At 47.0% G+C, this 25,650-nt stretch overlaps 1 protein-coding gene across 2 annotated transcripts; it reads left to right on the top strand.

The window, feature by feature from the left end:
* The first annotated feature begins 8,269 nt into the window (after positions 1–8,269).
* Pla2g15 (phospholipase A2, group XV) lies at positions 8,270–25,650 on the top strand. Of its 2 annotated transcripts, none has more exons than XM_039097856.1 (6): positions 8,270–8,512; positions 12,635–12,791; positions 20,377–20,495; positions 20,730–20,828; positions 21,358–21,457; positions 23,759–25,650. In XM_039097856.1, the coding sequence occupies exons 1-6, from the start codon at positions 8,386–8,388 to the stop codon at positions 23,865–23,867; spliced, it is 711 nt and encodes a 236-aa protein (XP_038953784.1). In that variant the 5' UTR covers positions 8,270–8,385; the 3' UTR covers positions 23,868–25,650. The 2 variants fall into 2 exon arrangements, with proteins under 2 accessions (XP_038953784.1, NP_001004277.1); NM_001004277.2 differs by having other exon boundaries at positions 8,358–8,512; positions 21,233–21,457.

The raw sequence follows: 25,650 nt of genomic DNA on the forward strand, positions 1-25,650 counted from the left end.
GACTAGTCCCATAGGCCCCATGCAGTTGGGTGAGACTCCCTTACTGTGGGGTCAGGATAGTTTTCCATCTACTCAACAATAATCAGTAATCTGGCGAGAATAAAGAGCTACAGCCCGGCGTGGGAACTTAGAATACAGGATGCCAAGGCTGAAGGAGATCCTTGTGTGTTTAGATAAAAGGCAGCCCGGATGAGCCCAGGTGCGTCCCCCAACTCATGACCAGGGAAGGTCGTGAGGAGCCAGAGAACCTAGAATGGATAGTGCCCTCAATAGCGCAGGAACACAGTGACCTGATATAGTGGAAAGTGGCTGCTGTGCGCACCCTGTAACCCTTCTCGGGAGCCCGCCTACTGAGCCCCGCTACTTGCTAACGTGATAAGCCTGGAATGTCAAATATTTGCTCTAGAAACCCAGCGAAACCCTGAGGTAAAGCTCCTCCCCTTCTCCCTCCCATTCCGGAGCGCGCCTGCGTCAGTGAAGGCGTTCCGGTAGGACACGCCCATCCAACTAGTTTTTTCTACGGGCTACTCCCGCACCCCTCGCCCTGGCTATTTAAACTTTAAGGTCTTCAGAACAGGCTCCGGTTCAGTGAGGCAAAGCCTCGGCGTCCCTACGCAGCTATCCCAGTGCTACCGATATCAGTTTCTACCCACAACCTTCCAGCAAGGCTCCCCCCATTCGTTCAACTTGTAAACCTGCCTCCCGATTATCCGGAGACCTTCGACTGTGAGATCCCTGGCTATCCCGAACCCCCTGGAAAGAAGCGGCTGTGCCCAGGTATTTGCAAGGTTATGAACCCGAAGAGCCAACTGACAGAACTGGTGGCTCCATTCAACTCTGGTACACTCATCTAGTCATTCCCCATATTAAACCAATTCCAGAACTTCAAAGTCTTGGTTTTTTTGTCTGATCACATTTGTTTTTGTATAGGTGCGTACAAGCCATAGCTCGTGCGTGGAGGTCAGAGAACAGCTTGTGGGAGTTGGTTCTTTCCTTCCATCAAATGGATCCTGGGCACGAAACTCAAGCAAGCCCTCTTACACCTTTGTTTTGTTTTTGTAACCGGCTGTAGGCTGTAATGTACCCATGTACTCTCTAAATAACGGGGGATGACCTTGCAAATCTGATTTTCTTGCCTTCACCGCCTAAGTGCTTAGGAACCCACCTAGAAGTGCTTCTGTAGGGGTTGGGGATTTAGCTCAGTGGTAGAGCGCTTGCCTAGCAAGTGCAAGGCCCCTGGTTCGGTCCCCAGCTCCGAAAAAAAAAGAAAAGAAAAAGTGCTTCTGTACTCAAAAGGCAGAGGACAGTTACAAAATCCAAGATAGTTTGGACTAAGCTTTGAAAGTTCCAGGCCATAAATCAACAAACCCAGTAAGATTAGTAGCTGAGTATGGGCTTGCAATCACCACAGGAGTTCCAGGCTACTCAGAGCTTCGAGTTAAACAAAAGTAAGTAAATTTTTAAATTAATTATTTAGCCAGATGATGGTGACTTCTGCCTTTAATCCCTGGACTGGAGAAGCAGAGGCAGGTGGATTTCTGAGTTCAAGGCTAACCAGAGCTATAGAGAGAAACCCTGTCTCAAAAAACAAATGACAAAATTATTTATAGCCAAGTATGGTAGTACATATAGCTTTAATTCCAGTAGAGGCCATTGGGTCTCTGTGAGATCAAGGGTAGCCTGGTTTAAGACACCCTGCATACAGAGACACTGTATGCAATAGACAACTTTGTATTCTTTACAAATTTGTACTCCTTACCCCATGCAGCCAACTTATAACACTTTTTCTTTAAGACCCTGTCTGTGTACTAAGTTTTATTTACTTATTATTTATTTAGTGGTTTTGACACTACTGCAACTTGCTTTGTAGACCAGGCTGGGCTCAAACTCCTAGCGATCTGCTTATTTCTGCCACCCCAAGTTTAAAGGCGTATGACACCGTGCATGCTCAACAACTTTCTTTTTGTTGTTATTTAATGTATTTTTTTTTTCCGGGAGCTGGGGACTGAACCCAGGGCCTTGCGCTTCCTAGGCAAGCGCTCTTCCACTGAACTAAATCCCCAACCCCTAATGTATTTATTTTTAAAGATGCATTTATTATATATAAGTACAGGGTAGCTGTCTTCAGACACATCAGAAAAAGGCATCAGATCCCATTACAAATGGTTGTGAGCCACCATGTGGTTGTTGGGATTTGAACTCAGGACCTCTGGAAGAATAGTCAGTGCTCCTAACCACTGAGCCATCTCTCCAGCCCTATTTTTAAATTTAATATGTGTTTTAGTCAGGGTTTATATTCCTGCATAAAACATCATAACCAAGAAGCAAGTTGGCAAGGAAAGGGTTTATTTAGCTTACACTTCCACATTGCTGTTCATCACCAAAAGAAGTCAGGATAGGAACTCACAAGGAGCAGGAACTTGGAGGCAGCAGCTGATGCAGAGGCCATGAAGGGTGCTCCTTACTGGCTTGCTTCCCCTGGCTTGCTCAGCTTGCTTTCTTATAGAATCCGGGACTACCAGGCCAGGGATGGCCCCACCCACAATGGGCTCTCTCACCCTAAATCACATTTCTTCAAAGGAGGCTCCTTTCTCTGTGATAACTCCAGCTTGTGTCAAGTTGACACACAAAACCAACAAGTAAAAATGTGTATGAGTATTTTGCCTTCGAGTACATGTGTGTACCATATGCATGCATGCCTGGTGTTCACAGTGATCAGAAGGTGTCAGACCCCCTGGAACTGGAGTCATTTGTGGTTACATTGAGTCTTGGTCCTCAGCAACAGCCAACTCTTTAGCCCTGCTTCTGCTTTCTATGCCAGCAATTGTAAACTTTCATGGCTTTTCCTTCCAGCCCACCTCTACTCTTCTGCAATATTTTTACCCCCTACTATAGGACCCCCTACTATAGGACCCCCTACTATAGCAGGGATTTTCTATGCAGTCTGAAATTTCTGTTCTGATGAAGGTCCCAGCCACAGTTGCTGAACAGAGTGAGTCCTATCTCAAACTGTTCCCGAGGAGGAAGGGACCATGTTTCAAGGGAGTGAGTATACACAAAGTTCTGTGGAAAAAATACAGTTTGTCCACTGTCACTCACATGGGTGGGCTGGGAGATGTTGGTATAAACTTTTATATAGTAATAGGAGTGGTGGAAAACTGTTCCCTTTCTTTTTGACCAGAAAACATCCTGCAATAGAGCAAGACTCGACTGGAGGATCATTATTCTTCCCTAGCTGCTTCCAGCTAGCCCCACTTCCAAGAGTCTTCTGGGCAACCAGAAATAGCCTGCAGACCAAGATTTTATCTCCGAGTCCTTGCATAATCGCTTGATACCACCAGAGGGCGCGCTGACTCTGTGGCTTTAATCTGTTTGAGCAACGAAGGAGTTAGAAGGGTGAGGGTAATGTGTTAGAGCATACATCTCTCCGTGGACAATAACCAAGGACAGAAAGGGAGCGCCTCCATGCTACCAGCCAGGCGGCTCCCCTGTCTTCAGAATCTACATGTGATTCCCGAGACGCAGGATTTAATCTGTGAATTGACAATCTTAGACATGTATATAACACATTCTGCTTATACACTTTTCCCTGCGCCCACTCCTCCCCTCCTCCCACCAGATTCTATTCCACTTCCATGTTTGTTTTGTATTTTTACAAACCACTGTGATCAAGTAGGACCACTAGCATGGACATATGTATGAAGCTATTCACTGGAGTATTAGAGACGCATCAGTGGCTACATCATTGAAGATTATGACTTCTCTCCTAAAGGCCCTACCCTGGACTAGGTGTGGAACAGTGAGCCCTTTCCCACTATGGCTGAATGTTGAAAGGTTCCGTCTTTTGAAGGCTTTGTGTAAGCAACTGTAGCTGATATATCACAGCTGGGGCTGGAAAGATTGTGGTTAAGAGAGAATTCAAGGGGTTGGGGATTTAGCTCAGTGGTAGAGCGCTTGCCTAGGAAGCGCAAGGCCCTGGGTTCGGTCCCCAGCTCCGGAAAAAAAAGAACCAAAAAAAAAAAAAAAAAAAAAAAAAAAAAAAAAAAAAGAGAGAGAGAGAGAATTCAATTCCCAGCAACCACATGGTGGCTCACAACCATCTTTAATGGGATCTGATGCCCCCTTCTGGTGTGTCTGAAGACAGCTACAGTGTACTTATATACATAAATAAATCTTTTAAAATGACAAAACAAACAAACAAACAAAAAACCTGCAGCTGTGTCATGTCCATAAGTCAAAGCTTTTTGGTTTGGGTTTGATTTTTCAAGATAGGGTTTGTGTCTGGAACTCACTTTGTAGACCAGGCTGGTCTCGAACTCAGAGATCTGCTTGCCTCTGCCTCCTGAGTGCTGGGATTAAAGACGTGTGCCATCATGACCAGCTTTAAGTCAGTTTTATAGTACTTCTCTGAACTCTCATTCTTTCTGCCTCTTCCCTGATGTTTTCTGAGCCTTGGAGGGGGTAGCATAGGTGTCCTGCTTATAATTAAGTATTCAATAGTCTAAGCTTTTCATGGCCACTATACCTCAAGATCTTGACCAAAGGCCTATGTCATCCCATGTCAAGATCTGGGTCAGAAGCCTGCATCTTCCAGCCTCAAGATCTGGATCACAAGTGTGCCTTCCATTTCTGGATTGTAGTTCATTCCAGTTGTAGTTGACAGGAACAGCCACCACAGAGGGAGAAGGAGTGGTGGGGCCTTATTCATGAGGTCCACTGGCACGCCTCCAGAATAAGAACATAAATTGGAACATCAGTAGCAGAGGTATTGTGGGAGAAGGGCAGTTTGGCTTTACAAGAGTAAAGTTGGCAAGACTTATTGACTACCCAGATTGTAGGTTAGAAAAGCAGGAAGTTGGGCTGGGGATTTAGCTCAGTGGTAGAGCGCTTACCTAGGAAGCGCAAGGCCCTGGGTTCGGTCCCCAGCTCCGAAAAAAAGAATCAAAAAAAAAAAAAAAAGAAAAAAGAAAAGCAGGAAGTTGGGGCTGGAGAGTGGCTCAGTGGTCAAGAGCTGTTTTTACAGAGGACCCATGTTTGCTTTCCAGCACCCATAATGGATGGCTCCCTGGGAGCCAATGCCTCTGGCCTCTAAGGGTATTTTCGTTCATGGCCATATAACCTCCCATGCTCCATGAGATTTAAAATAATCAAAACAAGCTCAGCATGGTGGCACACTTTAAATTCCAACCCTGGGGAGGCAGAGGCAGTGGGGAGTCTCTGAGTTTGAGGTCAGCCTAGTGGTCTACATAGAGAGCTCCAGGGCAGCCACTATCACATAGAGAGACCCTGTCTCGTAAAACCACGCATGGGCTAGAGGGATGGCTCAGCATTTAAGAGCACTGAGTGCTCTTCCAGAGCTCCTGAGTTCACAACCATGGTGGCTCACAACCATCTGTAATGGAAGTTGATGCTGTCTTCTGGTGTGTGTAAAGACAGCAATAGTGAATTCATATACATAGAAAGTCTTTAAAAAACATACACACCTGTATATACCATATATATGTTTATCATATATGTATTATCATATAGATGTACAGAGTTCAGGGCAGGGTCAAGTCTGTGGACAAAGACTGAAGAGATGGCAGGGTCACTATGAAAGAAGGGAATTGTTGGTCCTAGCTGCCCATGCTATCCCAACTCTGAGGTGGCTGAAGTTGAAGAATAATCAGTTGGAGGCCACCCTGTGTCTTAGTTACTCTTCTATTGCTGTTAAGAAACACCACGACCAAAACACACTTGGGGAGAAAAGGGTTTATTTGGCTTACATATTCTAAATTACAGCCCACTGAAAGAAACCAAGGCAGAACATGGAGGCAGGAGCTGATGCCGAGGCCATGGAGGGTGCTGCTTACTGGCTTGCTCTTCCTGACTTGCTCTGCCTGTTTTTCATATAGAACCCAGGACCATCAGCCCAGTGCTGGCACCGCTCACAGTGGGCTGGACTTTCCCATGATCACTAAGAAAAATCTCCTACAGACTTAACTGCTCAGTCCGATCTTATGGAGGCATCTTTTGAAATGAGGTTCCTTCTTTTCAGAAGGAACTTATTTTTTGCCAAGCTGACAGAAAATTTGTTGTGGTAAATGCTCCAACCCGAATAAGCCCATGCAAAGAAAACACAACTCAATTAATACAAATACAAGCTATGTGCCTAGATTGGGCAGATCTACCATTACACTACACTATTCCCCTGGCTATGAGATCCCTTATAACCCTTTATAACTTGCAGTTTCTCCATCTCCTTCCAACTCCTCTTTGTCAACCCCTTCTGCCTTCTCTCTCTCTCTCTCTCTCTCTCTCTCTCTCTCTCTCCCTCCCTCTCCCAACTCTTCAGCTCCACCTTCCCTCACCCAATCACTGGCTTTCGCCTTTATTTTACAAGTTAAAATGGGGAGAAATTCTGATAAAGTCACCTGTGTCCTGAGTGCTGACTAGGCAGCCCTTCTTGAGGAAGTGGAATTAGTGTCAAAATACAAACAGCTTCAGGGCAATCCACACATTAACTAGTCAAGACTTTGGGCCATGTCGTAAGCCTTTGTCTTTAAAAGGAAGGAGGGAGCTCATCTTTGGATGCTTGTCCACAGTACAAGCAAAGGTCATTGTTAGCCATTTTGTACCATCCTTCCTCTAGTAATCCCAACTCCTAATACTTTGAGTGCTTGTGGAATGGTGCATCATTAAATCCCAGTTGAAAATAGTGACCCTTCCAGGAGTCTGTCTGTGGCCATCTGAGACTCTAGTTTGGCAAGATGTTCATGCTAGCCAGTGCTCAGGGCTGTCTAAGTCTTCTAGCATCCCCCCCCCCCCCCCGCCCCGTCTTGGCTGTGGACTTCTGACTGTCCCTGGCCTTGGCTGACTCTCTACTGTCCTTCACCAGACCCGTCTGTAGCAACCTTCTATGGGTGCAAGAGATTAAAGTATTGGTTAAGGTATTGGTTAGTGTGCTTTAAAATATCCTGTTTTCTGGTGCTAGAGAGATGGCTCAGTATCTATGAGTACTTGTTGCTCTTCCAGAGGACTACAGTTTGATTCCCAGTACCCATATGGTGCCTCACAACTGCCTGTAACTCTATTCCAGTAAACTGAAGTTCTTTTCTGATGCATACAAGTGGGCAGAAATACTCATACACATAAAGTAAAATCGTTTAAAAAATTCCTAAGCCATGAGGTGGTGGCACACCTTTAGTTCCAGCACTGGGAGGCAGAGGCAGGTAGATCTCTGTAAGTTTGAGCCAGCTTGGTGAGTAACAGGATACCCAGAACTACAGAGAGAAATCCTGTCTCCAAAAAACAAAACAAAATTTAATTAATAAATAACTTCCTATTTTGCAACAAAAACTAAGAATTACTGGCATTAACATGGGTCAGCTGTTTACCAAGAAGAGGGAAGAAGAGGTGAAAGGTGGGACAAAAGTCTTGGGACCAAGTGTCCCAAGAGTACACTTGGCTTTCAGAAGGAAGTTATGTGGAGGGTTATTTCTCAGAAGCACTGGTCAGCTCTCTCCTAGTGTTGGCATATTATTAGTGTGAGCCTTTTGCCTAGTCTGCCTGGGCCACAGTTCCTGGCTCCAGTCTTATGCCCTTCCTGAGTCCCCAGGCTTGCAAGGACAGGGGCTAAAGTGCCAACATGAGCTCTTGAGCCCTGTTCTTTGCAGGGGAATCTTACAAATAAATGGTTCAGACTTTCGGATTCACACCACTTCCGACTCTACTCACGTGCCGCACTTATAAATAGGGTGACAGACCTTTTGGAACAGGCTGATCTAGCTTCTTCTCCCAGACCTGTTTCTTGGGTCCTACCTGCATTTCTACTGGCAAGGCAGACAGTAAAATTTTCCTGAGCATAGGCGGCCAAACCTACATGCCCCCTGGGGATGTCAATGTAAAGGCTGTATAAAGGTCCTGAACAACTGCTGGTCACCCAGTTCCAAAACAACGATCTAGGACTAACTTCCTCTTTTCTTGTTTAGAGAGAGGTTGTTCAGCCACAGCAAATGATGGACAAGTTTTCGGTTCTTCTAGTGTGAGAAGGCTAGGAATTAGGAATGAGAACTACTTGAGTGTTGACTTTGAGAGTTGTACTATGTTTGGGTACACGGTGAGATGAGGCTGTTTAGCTACAGCAGGACGACAGAGGGAAGATAGGCAACTCACATCGGTCGATCGATGCGTTCGGCGCGCAGCACAGTCCCGGAGGTGGGCATGGGCGGGTGGTGAGCTTCGGTGGGAGGGACGTTCGTAGCGGAGAGTTACAATTGGTAGAGCCTTAGCAAAAGGCGGATCCTTAGCTGCGAGCGGCGGGGTAAAGCGCGACACTGCGGCCCCGGCCTAGGCACGATCCTTAAGCAAAGCAACGTCTTGGACCTGCGGCCACAGTCTCATGCCATGGATCGCCATCTCTGCATTTGTCGCGAGATCCAGCTCCGGAGTGGCCTCCTGTTCCCTTTTCTTCTACTAATGATGCTGGCAGACCTAGCGCTCCCGGCCCAACGTCACCCCCCGGTGGTGCTGGGTGAGACTCTTGTGCGGCGGGGTGGTGGGTGAATCCTGCAGGATCCAGTGCAGCCAGGGTCTGCTGGGCCGACTACTCTGTTGTGCATCTGCTTTAAGCACGAAACAGAGCATTTGGTTCCTAACCTGGGTCAGTTCTGTTAGCCCACCTCCCGCCATACTGGGCATGGGTGTGGTCTGGCACCCTCTAAAACAAGAGAGCAAGGTAAAGAGATACTGCCCGGTTTTCCACTCCCCCTAACTGCATCGGCTCCAAACCTTGCCTCGCCATGCCCCCATTTCTTTGCTGGAAAGACTGAGGCAATTCAACCCTACCTCAGCGGGTTCCTAGGTAGTCTCAGAATTGGTCTTAGTCTACCTAGAAGGCATTGCCCTCCTACCCTCTGTATTTCACAGGGAGGGAATGAGTGGTAGCAAGTTTTATCCATGCTGGCCCCCAAATTCATTTCTCTTTGCTCTCAGCTTATGGATTGGATGGCATTGACTTTCGATGGTTGGTTAAGGGAAACAGGATGGTTAAGGGAAGGAAAGACAGAGGAAAGGGTTGGGACAACAGTCCTGAACCGGCGTTAAAGGAGTCAGAGAGCATGCCCCCACTCTCCTCTACCAGACCTAACTACTCCATCCAGGTTGACATTCCCTGCACGCTTGCTCTTTGGTCTCAGACTTGGCTGAGCAGAAATAACAATGTTTCCATACGGTAATCCGCCAGGCTAAAATCTCTAGGAGTCTTAGATGCCTCATTCTGCCAATGGCTGTCATTTTGAACTGGTGTTTCAGTGGCCAGCCAGGACTCCTGAACACAGAGAGGTGCTGAAACATAAGAAACATACACCATATACTCACTCTGCTGGAGCATAAATTCCTGTGCTTTCTGTTTTTTGTTTTTTTTTTTAATTTTTGTTTTGTTTTTGGTTTTGTCTTTTGAAGATGGTTTCTTCAGGTAGCCCTGGCTGTTCTGGAATTCTCTCTGTAAACCAGACTGGACTTGAGCTCAGATACCCACCAGCCTCTGCCTCTCAAGTACTACGATCAAAGGTGTATGCCACCATGCCTGGCTGAGAAACCCTCTCTTGAAAAACAAACAAACAAAAATTAGGCATTCCAGGTCAGAGAAGGGTATGGGGGATTCTGAACCTAGGTTCACTTTGAGATTTGTACACAGTTGACCTGGCCTTTCCCAAGCTTCCTGGAGTGTAGTAACCGTGGCTCTCAGAAATGATGACTACTTTGGATAAGTCAGCCTGAGTGAGTAGGCTCCAGGAAAGCCTTTCTGGAATACACAGGAAGTAGTTGGTTAGAAGATGGCTCCAGGCTGGTTGGAATGGGAAGGCGGGAGGTATGGGTGGTGTGAAGCTCGTGACTTACTGGGTCATCTGGACTTTACCCTGGGGACCAGGGTGAAGTCACGTGTAAGCACATGGAGTTCTGAGGATAAAGACCTTGGCATTGGGATGTGTGCATTCTCTGACCACATACATGTTTGCTAATTATTTATTTATTTATTTATTTATTTATTTATTTATTTATTTATTTGAGGCAGGGTCTTACTCTGTAGCCTTGTCCTCTCTTTGTAGACTTGTAGATCAGGCTGGCCTTGAACTCAGAGATCTGTCTGGCTCCCCCACCCCCACTCCCAGCACTGGGTCTGAAGGGGAGTACACCACCACACCTGGCTTGTTTGCAACATATTTTTGCCTGGATGGATTGGCGCCAACTGCATTCATTAGTCTGTCCAGATTTTGGTTATCTTAAATCATAGCAGAGAAGCCTGAGACTCCGAAAGGGTCTGAGCACCTGCATTCTTGCCCACCTTTTCTTTTTTTTTTTTTCCCCGGAGCTGGGGACCGAACCCAGGGCCTTGCGCTTGCTAAGCAAATGCTCTATCGCTGAGCTAAATCCCCAACCCCCACTTGCGCACCTTTTCAAGGACTGGGGCTTCGGCCACTAACTTAAACCAGAGAGAGTTGTTTCTAGGCACAAAGTGTGGGTCCTGACTTAGTGGAAGAGGTAGCAGAAAATTGATCTTGGAGCAGGAGGTGGGACCTTAGACGAACGGTTTATCTCTCTCAGCCTCAATCTTTTTATCTGTTCTGTGTACAAAGAGGGCCTGCAAGAAGGTTTAGTAGGGGAAGGGGATTGCCACCAAGCCTGAAGACCTGGGTTCTAGCCCCTGACGATTCCAGTTCTGGCAAGTTGTCCTCCAGCCTCTGCATGTGTGCTGTGCTGTGCTCTCATCTTCTCCCTACATGCATTAACAGACTAAGTACACATAATTTTACAATGTATTCGAAGTTAAAGATGACTCTTCCCAGGGATATTTGAAGTAAAAGTTTTGGGTCTGGCACCAAGTATCTCAGGAAGGGGTCATTGCTAATTTTAGAGGCCACACAGCCAGGCAGGGCAAAGGGGTATTTGGTGGCTTCCTCCTTTACCCAGTTCCCCTTCAGTGCATGGAGACATTGACCAGTCCACGTGCCCAGTTCACAGAGGTGTCATGTAGAGGCTCCCATGGTGGGAATTTCCCCCTTCGGCACCCACATCATGAAGGGAGTGGAAGGCCTGTGTCTTCCCACAACACTCTGAAGACATTGGGATAACTGCCCAGGCAAGGACATGTGCTGCGCTGGGTTCAAAGACACTGGTGGGAAAAGTCAAGGGGCTCTTTATAGTGACTGTGAATCTTAAAAAGGGTTTTCTCCTCAGGCGTTGGTAGCACACACCCTTGATACTAGCACTCAGGAGGTAGAGGTAGGCAGATCTGAGTTCTAGGACAGCCAGGGCTACACAGAGAAACCTTTCTAGGAAAAAAAAAGGTGGGGGGGGGGGGAGAAGGGAGGTTGTCCTTGTAAAGTGTTCAGAATATAGCGGGTAGGAGGTAGGTGGTGGCCTGTAAGGTTAGCGGTCTTTAAATGCTGGAAGTTGAAGGGATGGGTGTGACCTTGGGTGTTACCAAGGCCCTAGGGTTTGTGTGGCCCAAAGAGATTGACAAGGGTGGTATCTAGTCATGCTAGGAACTTGGTCACACACCCTGCCCCGTGGCTGGTGTGGCATGTAATTGCAGATCAGCCATGTGCAACACACCTCTCAACCATGTTAAGGCTTTCAGTTTCCTTTGGAACTTCCTGGCCTTTAGCAAGGCCTACAGGCCTTGGTAGGCCTGCTGGTACTAATATAAGGTTCTCTCTTTTGTCGTTTATCATGGCCTCCTTCCGACAAGCCTGTAATTCCAGCATTAGGCAAGTTGGAAGCAGGAAAAGCAAGCTTTTGATGTCAGCAAGACCCCGTCTCAGATAAAAACAAACAAAATATAAGAATACTGCCCCTAGGGGTTGGGGATTCAGCTCCGTGGTAGAGAGCAAGGCCCTGGGTTCGGTCCCCAGCTCCAAAAAAAAAGAAAAAGAAAAAAAAAATACTGCCCCTAGATTTAATTTTTGGCTTACCGCTCTATCTTGTGTCCCACTGCTTGCGGGTGGAGAAGACCTTTTCTTTTTAACAAGCCTGTAGGGTGCTATACATCTAGTGTCAAGGCTGTAGCATTGGCCAAATTTTAGAATTTCTGAAAAACTCCCATGAGCCTCAGAATACCTCCCAGTTAGAGTGTGATCTGGATCCATTAACCTGATGGCTTCCTTCAGTAGCTGAGGTCTCGAGGATTCACAGCCTCTCTTGGGGAACTGACTTTGGTTTTTTTCATTCCCTTCTAAATGGCCTATGAGGAAGTTCCTTTGGAGATCCTGGAAAGTTATTTTTGTCCCATAACGTTACTGACCCTCCCCCCAAGTCTGCCCCCATGGGGTATTTGCTGGCCGCTTCTTTCTCATTAATGCAGGGCTCTTGTTTTTGTTTGTTTTGAAAGCACTAACTTGAGCCTTCTGCCTCAGCCTCCTAAATACTGGATTCACAGGTATCTACCACCATGCCCCAAGGGTAGCATCCACTTTTCTATATATGGGGGCAGGGTGTAAACCTTTTCTTGTTTTCCCAATCCTGGCATTGTGGGATTGCAAAGACGTGTCATGGTGTTCGCCACTCTGGTTGATTCTTTTACAGACTGCAAGAGGCTTGGGAGGGTCACCGGCCTGTCAGAGCCTGAGGCCATGCCTGTCTTTTTCTTCTGCAGTGCCTGGTGATTTGGGTAACCAGTTGGAAGCAAAGCTGGATAAGCCAAAGGTTGTACACTACCTGTGCTCCAAGAGGACGGACAGTTACTTCACACTCTGGCTGAATCTTGAACTGCTCCTGCCAGTTATCATTGACTGCTGGATTGACAATATCAGGTGAGGGCTGGGGCCCAAGATGAGGGATCGATCACTCATCCAAGGGGCCTAGAGAGGCCTTCCAAGTACTTGTCCCCATTCCTCAGTCGATGGGAAAATGACCTCTCTCTTCTAAGCTCTAAGCCCTTGATCTGGTCTGGTTTGGTCAGCACTGGCTGTCCACTCTCAGAAGCATGAATTTCTTTTTCTTCTTGCTGTTCATCTTCTTCAACTATCAGGTCCTAGACTCAGGGTTGGTTTTTTTGTTTTTGTTTGTTGTTGTTGTTGTTGTTGCCTATCCCCTCTTCTTGGCTTCTCCTCTTCCAGCCTGGGTCCTGGCTAAGCCTACCTCTTCGGCTGCTTGTTCCTTCCGCCGTATGTCCACATTTTTACACATTAACGTGCAGGCACAGGGGGTCTCATTTTATGGCCTTGACTGATAAATCTCCCATTCACTCTTTAAAACCTTGCTCTTGAACTGACTCAGTGATAGAGCAGAGGCTGCTCTTACAGAGACCCCTAGAGCAGTGTGGTCCCAACCTCTAACGGTGTGGCCCTTTAATATAGTTCCTCATGTGATGGTGACCTCTCAACCACAAAATTATTTCATTGCTACTTCATTGCTGTAATTTTGCTACTGTTATGAGTCATTGTAAATATCTATTATGTAGGATATCAGATATGCAACCCTAAAGTGGTTTGCCGCCCAGATTGAGAACCATCGCACTAGAAGGTTAGTTCTTGGCATCCACAAGGTAGTTCACAACTGTTTGTAACTTCAGTCCTAGGGGATCCATTGTCTGTCCTCTTTTGGCTTCTTTGGGCACTGCACACATAAACACTCATACACATAAAATAAAATATTAACCCCCCCCCCCCCCCAAAATCAAAACAAAGCCAAAAAACTGGCCTTTGCTGGTCCTCACCCTTACTAAATTTCATTGGCAAGGAACTAGATTTTACCCAACTCAATATAGGAGATTTTTTTTTCTGTTAAAAAGTAATTAGTATTGCCAGCAGAGTATGGTGATCAAAAATTCCATTCTTACTTTGCTGGTCATCTCTTTTTTTTTTTTTTTTAAAGATTTATTTATTTAATGTACAGCATTCTGCCTGCATATGTGACTGCAGGCCAGAAGAGGGCACCAGATCTCATTACAGATGGTTGTGAGCCACCATGTGGTTGCTGGGAATTGAACTCATGTCCTCTGGAAGAGCAGTCAGTGCTCTTAACTGCTGAGCCATCTCTCCAGCCCTGGTCATCTCACTCTTAAAAAACATGTATGTATGTGTGTGTGTATGTGTGTATATATGTATGTCTGTATGTACGTATGTATGTATGCAGTGCATAGGGGTGTGGGTGTGGAAGTTAGAGGACAATTTGTAGAGATCAGTTCTCTCCTTCCACAGTGTGGGTCCTACAGGTTCTCAGACGTGGTATCTTTACCTGCTGAGCCGTCTTGATTTCCATGTCAGGATATAATCAACCCAAACCTCATCAATTACTAACATAAATATGTTTGTAAACTAGAAACAAGGTGAGTATGATGGTTTGTCTATAATCCCAGCATTCAGCAGAGAGGCTGGGGCAGGAGGGTTGTCACAAATTTCAGGCCAGCTTGGGTTACAGAATGGGTACCAACCAGACTTAAGGAGCAAGATCCTGTCCCAAGACCCAAAACAAGCATAGACAGATGAATTGGTTCCCTTTACACGCAAGCAAGTCAGTGGTGTTCAGAGGATAACGACACGTGGGCTGTGAAGTAAACATTTCAGTTGGATGACAGAGGTTTTAGTGGTCTTGCTGATTTTTTTTTGTTTGTTTGTTTTTTGTTTCAGAGACAGGTTTGCTCTGTGTAGCCCTGGCTGTCCTAGAACTCACTGTGTAGACCAGGCTGGCCTCAGACTCATAGAGATCTGCCTGCTTCTACCTTCTGAGTGCTGAGATTAAAGGATATGTATATGATATGTTGCCTGTGTGTGTGTGTGTGTGTGTGTGTGTGTGTGTGTGTGTGTGTGTGTGTGTATTGGATGCCTGCCTGCCGAGGGCAGAAGGCATCAATCTACTGGAACTGAAGTTATAGTTATGATCATGAGCTACCATACTGATGCTGGGAATTTAATTACATACTGTGCAAGAAATTTTTCCTTTTATGTTTCTGGGTGTTGAGGCTGCATGTATGTCTGTGCACCTTATGTGTATAGTGCCCACAGAAGCCAGAAGAGGGCGTCAGATCCTACAGGACTGGAATTACTTTACAATATATCTTCTTTTTTTTTTTTTTTTTTTTTTTTTGGTTCTTTTTTTCGGAGCTGGGGACCGAACCCAGGGCCTTGCGCTTCCTAGGTAAGCGCTCTACCACTGAGCTAAATCCCCAGCCCCCTAACAATATATCTTCTTGTTTGTTTTTGTTTTTTCAAAGCAGAGTCTCACTACATATCCCCGGTTGTGTTGTTCTGGAACTTACTGTGAGATCAGGGTAGCCAACTCACAGAGATGCCCTCACGTCTACTTCCCAAGTGCTGGGCCTAAAGGCCTGCTCTACTACACCCAGCTTATACACTGGATCTTGATCATATACAGCTCCTCCAAAAGACATTCATTTCCCTCCTTCATGTTCTCCTCCTCCCCCTCTTCCTGTTCTCCTCTTTCTTCCTCCTCCTCTTTCCTCCTCCTCCTCCTCCTGTTCTCCTCTTTCTTCCTCCTCCTCCTCCTGTTCCTCCCCTTTCTTCTTCTTCTTCTTCTTCTTCTTCTTCTTCTTCTTCTTCTTCTTCTTCTTCTTCTTCTTCTTCTTCTTCTTCTTCTTCTTCTTCTTCTTCCTCCTCCTCCTCCTCCTCCTCCTCTTCCTCCTCCTCCTGTTCCTCCTCTTTCTTCTTCTTCCTCCTCTTCCTCCTCCTCCTCCTCTTCTTCTTCTTTGTCATCGTCTTCTTCAAGTTTGTTTCTTTTTATTTTATATGTATGGGTGTTTTGCCTTTATATATGTCTATGTACAACATGCATGCATTGCCCAAGAAAACCAGAAGGAGGTGTAGGATCCCTTGAAACTGGAGTTACAGATGATTGTTAGCTGCCATGTATGGGCACTAGAGACTGAACCAGGGTGCTCTGCAAGAGCAACCAGTGCTGGTGATCTTCTTTTCCTTTAGAACTATTTTATTAATTTATTTTATGTGTATGTGTGTTTTTGCTGCAATGCAGTGCCTGGTGCTGCAAAGACCAGGGGGATCTTGGATCCCCTGGAACTATAGTTACTTACCATTTATTATGATCGGACACATGAGTACTGGGAATCAAACCTGCGTCCTTTGGAAGAGCAGCCAGTGCTCTTAACGATGAGATGAGCAGTCTCTCCAGCCCATGTTCTCTCCTTTTAGAAAAATTAATTTCAGAAAATGACATTTTATTTAGAGGTGAATGCACATGCTGTAACACGATTGTATAGGTCACGGAACAGCCTGAGGCATTCATTGTCTACCTCCACCATGTTGTTCCTAGGAACTGAACTCAGGTCTTGAGGTTTGTCAGCTTTGTCCACTGAGCCAATTCTCTGTCCCCTCTTTCTTCTCTTGCTCACTTATTATGATACATGTCTCCTTTAGCTCTGCTCGCTGGAATGATCTCCTTGGGGTGATCCTATGCAGCTGGCTCTAATTGCCATGAGTTCATGCGTGCAATGACCGTGTGAAGACAGCATCTCACAGCACTTCTCCCTCATCTTACATCCTCCCTCCTCTGTGATCTTTCCTGAGCCTTGGGGGGTGTTGATAATAGACATCAGCATTCAGTAGTCCCTTATGCTCATCACTTGATCAGTGTCTTAGTTAGGGTTTCAATTGCTGTGAAGAGACACCATAACCAAGGCAACTCTTCAGACACACCAGAAGAGGGCATCAGATCCCATTACAGATGGTTGTGAGCCACCATGTGGGTGCTGGGAATTGAACTAAGGGCCTCTGAAAGAGCAGTCAGTGCTCTTAACCACCAAGCCATCTCTCCAGCCCCCCAAGGCAACTCTTATAAGGACAATTAATTGGAGCTGGCTTACAGGCTCTGAGGTTCAGTCCATTATCAAGACAGGAGCACAGCAGCGTCCGAGCAAACATGGGGCTGGAGGACCTAAGAATTCCACCTCTTGTTCCAAAGGCAGCTAGCAGAAGACTGGCTTCCAAGTAGCTAATATGAGGGTCTTAAAGCCCACGTACACAGTGAGACACTTCCTCCAACAAGGTCACACCCACTCCAGTAAGACCCTGTCTTAAAACTAAGCAAAGCAAAAAGTTTATTTTACCAGAACTTACTCTTTCTCTTTCTCTCACTCTCTTTTTAGAGAAAGGATTTCTCTGTATAGCTTTGGCTGTCCTAGAATTCACAGAGATCCTCCTGCTTCTGCCTCCTGGGTGTTGGAACTAAGGGAGTGTACCACCACTGCCTCAAACAATTACATTTTTAAAAAGGAATTTGAGGCAGGGTCTTACTGTGTAGCTCAGCTGGACTCCAACTCCCTGTGTAGCCCAGGCTGGAATTGACAATCCTGGGATTGAATGCTGGGATCAAGGGTGTGATTTATCAGTTCTGTCTTCTCATGTGTATGAGTCTCTTGACTGCCCCAAGAGCACACGTGAACGAATGGCTTACACGCTCTAGATCTGTACTAGAATACTCTTAAGGTCTGCATTGTAATGAATTTGCCAAATGATTGAGGCACTCTGGAACTGGCATTGTCTTAAATATGATTTATAGGAAGTGGGGGTATGGCTCAGTGATAAATTACTTGCACATCATACGTAAGGCTCTGAATTTGAGCCTTAAAACCACAACAAAGGGGCTGGAGAGATGGTTCAGCGGTTAAGAGCACCCGAGTGCTCTTCCAGAGGTCCTGAGTTCAATTCCCAGCAACCACATGGCTCACAACCATCTGTAAAGAGATCCAATGTCCTCTTCTGGTGTGTCTGAAGACAGCTACAGTGTACTTATATAAAATAAATGAATAAATCTTTAAAAAAAAAAACCACAACAAAGCAAAATATGACAAACTTACTTTATTGATAAGTAAAGATGGGAACTCAAAAGAATTTAAAAATATTGGCTACAGCCATTTCATTCAGCTGCTAAATCACAGCATCAGAATTCAAACTCACATTGTATTCTTTCTTTTTTGTTTGCTTGTTTGTTTTTGTTTTTCCAAGATAGGATTCTTTGGCCATCCTAGAACTTGTTCTGTGGACTAGTCTGGTCTCAGACTCAGAGAGAGAGCCTCCTGCCTCCTGAGTGTGGTATTCTAAGGTTCCCCTTGCAGACAGAAGTCTCTAAAGGCAGAGACTATGTTTCTCTTTGTTTCTAGATTTATTTTACTACTTTATGTGTATGAGTATTTTGCTTGCTTGTGTATCTTGTGTGCTAGGTGCCAATGAAAGTCAGAGAGGATATCAGATCCCCTAGGACTGGGAGTTATATATGGTTGTGAGCCACCATATGGGTGCTGGGTATTGAACCTGGGTCTTCTGCAAAAGCAAACAAGTTCTCTTAATAGCTAAGCCAAATTGAAGAACACAGTTGGTGCTGGCAAATGTTTGAGCTGATTAGAACTTAATCAATTAGAAGCTTTTCCCAGAGACCTGCTAGCTGGTCCTCTGGGCACTCAGTCTGTCCCGTTGTGTATGCCACCCTCTTTGTTGACTCTTTGGTGTGTGGCTGCAGCTATTCCTGGGCTGTTGATCTACATTTCTATTTCTGTCGTGGAGACACATGGCCTCAGGTGCTGCCAGTGGAGGCACAGGCTGATGCTGACAGAACCTTTGTTTTGGCTCCTCTGATCTGTTTTGATTTTCATCTTGCACAAAGCTGCCTTGGCCTTTAATCATTTTCTGCATTTTGCTGGTATCTACTGAGTGGACTTGGGCCCTATCGTGTGGTCAATGTTAGGGGTTATGACTGAGTTTTGTTTGTTTGCTTGTTTTTAAGATTTATTTATTATATATGCACTGCAACTGTCTTCAGACACATCAGAAGAGGGCATCGGATCCCATTACAGATGGTTGCAAGCCACCATGTAGTTGCTGGGAATTGAACTCAGGACCTCTGGAAGAACAGTCAGTGCTCTTAACCATTGAGCCATCTCTCCAGCCTTCTGTTTGTTTGTTTTTTGAGACAGGGTTTGTCTGTGTAGCCGTGGGTGTCTTGGAACTTGTTCTGTAGACTAAGCTGGCCTTAAACTCACAGAGATCTACCTGTCTATGCCTCCTGAGTGCTGGGATCAAAAGCATGTACCACCATTTAATAGGTATGGATTTTCTGCCTTCCTGTATGCTTGTGTGCCAGGTGTATACAGTGCCTGTGGAGGCCAAAAGAGGTGGAAGAATCCTCTAGAACTGGAGTTAGAGATGGTGTGAACCACCACATGGTACTGAGACTTTAACTCCAGGTCCTCTAAAACAGTGCTCTTAACCACTGAGCCTTCTTTCCAGGCCTCTTGGTAATTGACCTTTAATGATGTTAGTATTCGGGACCACTAATAAATTCAGCTTTTCTTGGGCATATTTGCCTCTGGTGTTTCCTGTTACTTCTCCAGGCCTTGCAGACGCCTGACCGAAGGAAGACTAGAGCAGCTGTATACTGCTCTGAGTTTGGTTCTGGTTTTTATGGCAGGCACAGACGCTCTGCGATGATAAAATCTTGAGTTAGGAGCTGCTAAGTTTGTGGTAGTGTGTTGCACGGCAACAGAACAGCGACAAAGGACTGCTACAAAGAGGGCAGTCTCTATCACTGCGTTTAGGAATTGGTGGCCATACCCCGGATGTTGTGGCTGCTGGCAGGTCATCTCTTCCTGGAGTTCTGAGCAGGTCATGTGTATGGTCCATTCCCTTTCTCTTTGAATGGCAAGCCTTGGGGGAGTGCCTAGTGCCCAGGGTCTACAATGCAGATTTTCTCCTGTCTCTCCCCACCTGCTCCCATCATTCCTCTGTCTGGACCTTGTCCACCCTCTTTCCCACCCATCTGTATAGGAGTCATAGGTGCTCAGGTGAGGTGGCCACGTCTGCTGTGTGCTTTCTTCACTGTCTGCTTTGTTCTGTGGTGTGTTAGGAGGGATGGAAGGCACCAACAAGAATAGGCAGTCTCCTGGGATCGAGAATGGCGTTGGCAGCATGGCAATAGCTGGTACTTTCTTCTGCCTAGTCCAAGGCCCTCCCTCATTCTAGGTGAGGGGACAGCTGGAGAAGGGAGTTTGCTTTGGGGCTCCCCATGCCCACCCCATTAAGTCTCTGGAGTAAGCCTTCATGGAGTTCTCATTGGAATTTTGTTATTCTGAGCCTCTGTACTGTTGGGTTTTTTGTTTGCTTGTTTGTTTGAGACAGGGTCTCTCATAGCCCAGGCTAGTCTCAAACTTATATGTCAATGAGGATATCCCTGATTGCTTGATCTTCCCAACCCTACCTCCCAAGTCCATATCTGGCATTGGTCTCTGTGTTACAAGCTTGCTTTGTTATTACTATTATCTCCTTTAGACCTCAGACCAAACCGGTGTGAGACTGGAGCATGGCTAGGGTCACAGGGCAGAACTGAGACACACTAAGCCTCAGTTACTAACTTACTGCCTTCTCCTGACAGGCTGGTTTACAACAGAACATCTCGGACTACCCAGTTTCCTGATGGTGTAGATGTGCGTGTTCCTGGCTTTGGGGAAACATTTTCTCTGGAATTCCTAGACCCAAGCAAAAGGAACGTGGGTATGTAGCTCTTGCTCAGGGCCTCCAGGGTTTATGACTGGGGGCTCCAGGCTCTGGTGGGCCCCTAGAACATAGGGAGTACTATGTTGCTTTGAAGGGGTAGCCTGTGAGCTTTGATTAGTGGACACAATTCCTTTTCCACTTCAGGGAGACAGATGTCATTGTCTCTGTGGGTGTGGTGTGGGTAGCTAGCACTGGTTATATTTTATGTAATTCTATGCATTCTGTCCATAGGTTCCTATTTCTACACTATGGTGGAGAGTCTTGTGGGCTGGGGCTACACACGGGGGGAAGATGTCCGTGGTGCTCCCTATGATTGGCGCAGAGCCCCAAGTAAGAAACCACCCTACCCCCACCCTGTTCCATTACCTAGGGATTGGGAGGCAGGAATAAGGTAGTCTTGGCCACTAATAGTCCTTGGGCTCTCTCTGAGTCTCTGACTTCCAGTGCAGTGGGCACTGTCACCAGTTCTGATGAGTCTTGCCTTATCTGTCCGTGTCATTCATTCTAGGGTTTTCTGGCCTCTGAGTCTTGGCAGAGGTAGAGACTAAGTCGAAGGGCAGTGGGGGAAGGGCCTCTTTTTCCTTTCTTTATGAACCTTTGGGGGAACTGGTCTGCTTCTATTTAGTTTCCAATCCTCTCTGCACCCCCTAGTCCTGGGTCTGGTCTGTAGATTGGTTAGTGGTTCAGGTCCCAGGACACTTCCTGCCTGACCCCTGCTTGGCTCTGGCCTGCAGATGAAAACGGGCCTTACTTCTTGGCCCTCCAAGAGATGATCGAGGAGATGTACCAGATGTATGGGGGCCCCGTGGTGCTGGTCGCCCACAGCATGGGCAACATGTACATGCTCTACTTTCTGCAGCGGCAACCACAGGCCTGGAAGGACAAGTATATCCAAGCCTTCGTCTCACTGGGTGCGCCCTGGGGGGGCGTGGCCAAGACCCTGCGTGTCCTGGCCTCAGGTAAGACCTCCCTGGCCCCTCATGAATAGCTGTTCCCAGGAATGCTTTCTCATGTCTTCTGTGGACTCATTACTGTGCCAGCATCCTTCATAACTCCTCCCTGGACTAACAGAAAGAAGTCTTCTATTTTAAATGTCCATTTCTGGGGGCCCAATAAGATAAGATGCTCAATAGTAAAGGAGCTTGCTGGGCAAGCCCAAGAGTTTGAATTCAATCCCCAGAACCAGTACAAGGTGAAAGGAGAGAACCAACTTCACAAAGTTGTCCTTTGGCCTCAATGACGTGTGTGCTCATATACATAACATCTACACACAATAATTTGTTTTTGTTTTTGTTTTTTTTCTTTTTTTTTTTTTTTTTTTGGAGCTGGGGACCGAACCCAGGGCCTTGCGCTTGCTAGACAAGCGCTCTACCACTGAGCTAAATCCCCAACCCCTACACACAATAATTTGTTAAAAAGAAAACCAAATATCTATTTTTTTCTCTCCAAAGAAAATCTAACGCTGTGACTGGTGAGCTGGGTCAGCAGGTCAAGGTTGTTGCCAAGTCTGAGGATCTGATTTCAATCCCCAGAACCTACACGATAGGAGGAAAGAACCAGCATTCACAAGTTGTCTTCTGACCTCCACATGCACACTGTAGCACTCATATGAGGGGACACAAGCACGCACACACACACACACACACACACACACACACACACACACACACACAGAGGCAATAAAAAGAATCTAATACTACCCCTGGTTTCTCCTCTCTAGTTGATAGCCCTTGTAATTCGTGTAATCTGTTGTAATCTTGTACACGGAGTGACATAAATTGCTCATTGCTTATGTGTACATACACACAAACAAACACACAGTGCTATACACCCGACTGGCAGAACTTGATTTGACCCATAGTTCTTTGGGGTCTCTTCTCAACCCCCACCTTGCCTCACAGAGGAAGGCTACTGTATCCCGTTTGTGAGTTTCCCCTGCCTCTGTGGGCTGTTCAGGGAGGCAGTAGGTGGTGATCTAGCTGGGTCTGTCTGCTTGGTAGTTGGAAAAATCAATCCTCTCTTGGGCCCTCTCCAACTGACTTGTGTTTTTGTGACTATAGCACCCACCATCTGTAGCCATGAGGCAGGGCCTCTTGGTGCGGAAAGAAGCTGCCCAGCCCCCTCCACCATGACTGAGGGGTCCCCGGGGATCCCTTACTTGGAGACTGTGAACCGGGACCATCTCAAGAATCCCTAGACTGGGGGGCTGGGGATTTAGCTCAGTTATAGAGCGCTTGCCTAGGAAGCGCAAGGCCCTGGGTTCGGTCCCCAGCTCCGGAAAAAAAAAAAAAAAAGAATCCCTAGACTGTCTTTCTGCCATCACTGGTACTGCCTGACACACTTGCTCATCTGATTGTCATGATCAGGCTCATAATCTGTCCCAGCAGTCCTGAATTGAGAGGACAATAACGTCATGGCTCAGTGGCTCAGATGCTTAGATACCGGGAGGATTCGTCACAGCCATAGGCTCTGCCATTCCTGGGCTTACGGGGAGAGATGAGGGCGGGCACCTTCAGAATGGACGGGGAAACGTGATAAGGATTCAGGCGTGGCCGGTCTCAAAGCTTCCATCAGGTGTAGGAAACGGCTTTCAGCTCTGGAAATCCAGGGGTGGAAGAGATGGAAATCCATGCTCTCCTAGGAGTTTCCTTTTCCCTACGGATTCTAGTGGTGGCAGGCGAAGCTGAGGCCCCGGGGTCAGCCAACAATGCCTCTCTGCTTTGAGATGGGGTTGGATAGTGGGCAGTGATAATACTTGAATCCGTGTCTAAGTCGCCTCAGCCCCTGAAATCTCACTGGGTAATGGCAAGAGCTGACTCCAACTGTAGCTCCCCACCCTCTTGCTTCCAGCAAGCAGGTCTGGCCTCCTGGGCCCAAGAAAGGCACATATATTGTTCAAGGCAATAAAACCGAAACAAACAGCAAAAAACCAAAACAGCTGGCCTGTTGACTTGCAGCTTCACCAAAGACAAAACTTGTGCCCACAGGTGTGATAAACACTTAGCAGAGGGTGTCCTTCTCAGATGAGCAACCCTAATAAAGAGCTTGAGGAGGGAGGATGGAGTGCTCTCTGGACCTCTGATAAGGAAACACATAAGGATGTGTGTTTTCCACATACAGAAAGACGGAAAGAGAAAAGCCCGTGGTATGTGGGTGGGGATATGCTGATAACTAACAGTCTAAGGTTATGGAGTATTCACTGAGCCGTGGGCTGGGCTGGTGAACCTCCTTCCTGAGCTGATAGAGCTTTGTCCTTCCAGGAGACAACAACCGTATCCCTGTCATTGGGCCACTGAAGATCCGGGAACAGCAGCGATCTGCAGTCTCCACCAGCTGGCTACTGCCGTACAACCACACGTGGTCACATGAAAAGGTGTTTGTGTACACACCCACAGCTAACTACACACTCCGGGACTATCACCGGTTCTTCCAAGACATCGGCTTTGAAGACGGCTGGTTCATGAGGCAGGACACACAAGGGCTGGTGGAAGCCCTGGTACCGCCTGGTGTAGAGCTGCACTGCCTGTACGGGACCGGTGTTCCCACACCAAACTCTTTCTACTACGAGAACTTTCCTGATCGTGACCCAAAAATCTGCTTTGGGGATGGTGACGGCACAGTGAACTTGGAGAGTGTCCTGCAGTGCCAAGCCTGGCAGAGCCGCCAAGAGCACAAAGTGTCATTGCAGGAGCTGCCAGGGAGCGAACACATTGAGATGCTGGCCAATGCCACTACCTTGGCTTATCTGAAACGTGTGCTTCTAGAAGAACCTTGATTTCCTGTGCCAGGCAAGGCTGCTGCATGGCTGGACCACGGAGCTTCTCTTGGCCTCTCTGACTCTTTCATGGTCTGCAAACCTGGCAAAGTTTGTGACCGTCATCCAAGGTCCTAAGTCTTAGGAGGCATCTGCCTCAGGGGAAATGCTATTTCTCAACCTTCTTATGTAGAATGGCAATGAAGAAGGAAGAAGAAGTGAGTGTGGACTCAGAGGACATTTGATGGAAAGAATGCTGCTACTGATGCTGAATTGTGACCTCACGCTGGCTCTGGAGGCTGGATTGTTTGTCCCTAACTTGGGCCATGCAATCCTCTTATCTTCTCTGGTCTTTCTACTCTAGCTCACTGGGCCCTAGCCTTCCTGTGAGTGAGGGATGTTAGTTACTGAGCTGACGTCCTGTCATAGAAGGTTCCACAGAGATCCTCGGGTGACCTTCCCCCATACTGGCCTCAGGTTGCCTACTGCACTGGCCGTAGGTGGCTAGAGCTGCTGGCTTCCCTGTGACCTCACTGGTAGGCATTCTGAGTGTGGGGTCTTCTGGAGGCAGTCAGGTAAACCCCCTGCAGGCAGGGCAGTTGGTCGTGTCTCCCTGATTCCTTCGGGTTGGGTTATTTACAGTCCGTTCCTACCTCTCATTTAGTGGCATCCTAGCTCTGGACTGGACAGCAGAGGACCTCTCAATTCTGGGGGCCATGTCCTAGGATTCCTGATCTCCCTGCCCGTGATGCAGGTTCCAGTACTGAAGCTGGTTCTGTTGGTTCTGGGACTGTAGTTTAAGAGGGGCGGGGCCTAATGTCATGCCTTCTCTTAAGGTCCTAGGAAGAAAACGAGCTCAAGGGAATAACCATGCTTGCTTAGAGCTTCCCATGAGCCACCTTCTTGAGAATTCCACCACCATGGTGCGCCCTGCTCTGGGGCCTTTCTACCATCTACTTGGGCTGTCACAGGGTTGAGAGGTGGTAGAGTCCCTGCCCAACACTTGCTACCAGCTGAATGGGTTTTGGTTTGCGGGGAAACAGTCCAGAGATTTGAAAGGGCCCCCAAGAGAGCTAGGAACTTAGAGTCCCAGCTAGGGGCTTTTGTTTGTTTGTCCCAGGGATGCCACATAGTCTCTGTGACAGCAGGGATGGGGAATCTCGGCCTGCCTTAGGGACAGTGGACCTGACTATAAGCTTGGATCAGCTTTTAGGTCAGGGTCTCAAAACCACTTGGAGGCTGGACCACACTGCCTTCCCATACCGTTTCTGGCGCTGGACTTACCTTGTTAAGCACATTCCTATCATCTGTCCCTCACCTGAGTGGTGGGACCCCCACTCTGGGTCCTGAGCAAGCTGTACCTCGATTTTGGCAATAAAAGTATTCTGGATGCTGTAA

The sequence above is a fragment of the Rattus norvegicus genome, chromosome 19 (genome assembly GCF_036323735.1).
Source record: "Rattus norvegicus strain BN/NHsdMcwi chromosome 19, GRCr8, whole genome shotgun sequence".
Lineage (NCBI taxonomy): Eukaryota > Metazoa > Chordata > Mammalia > Rodentia > Muridae > Rattus > Rattus norvegicus.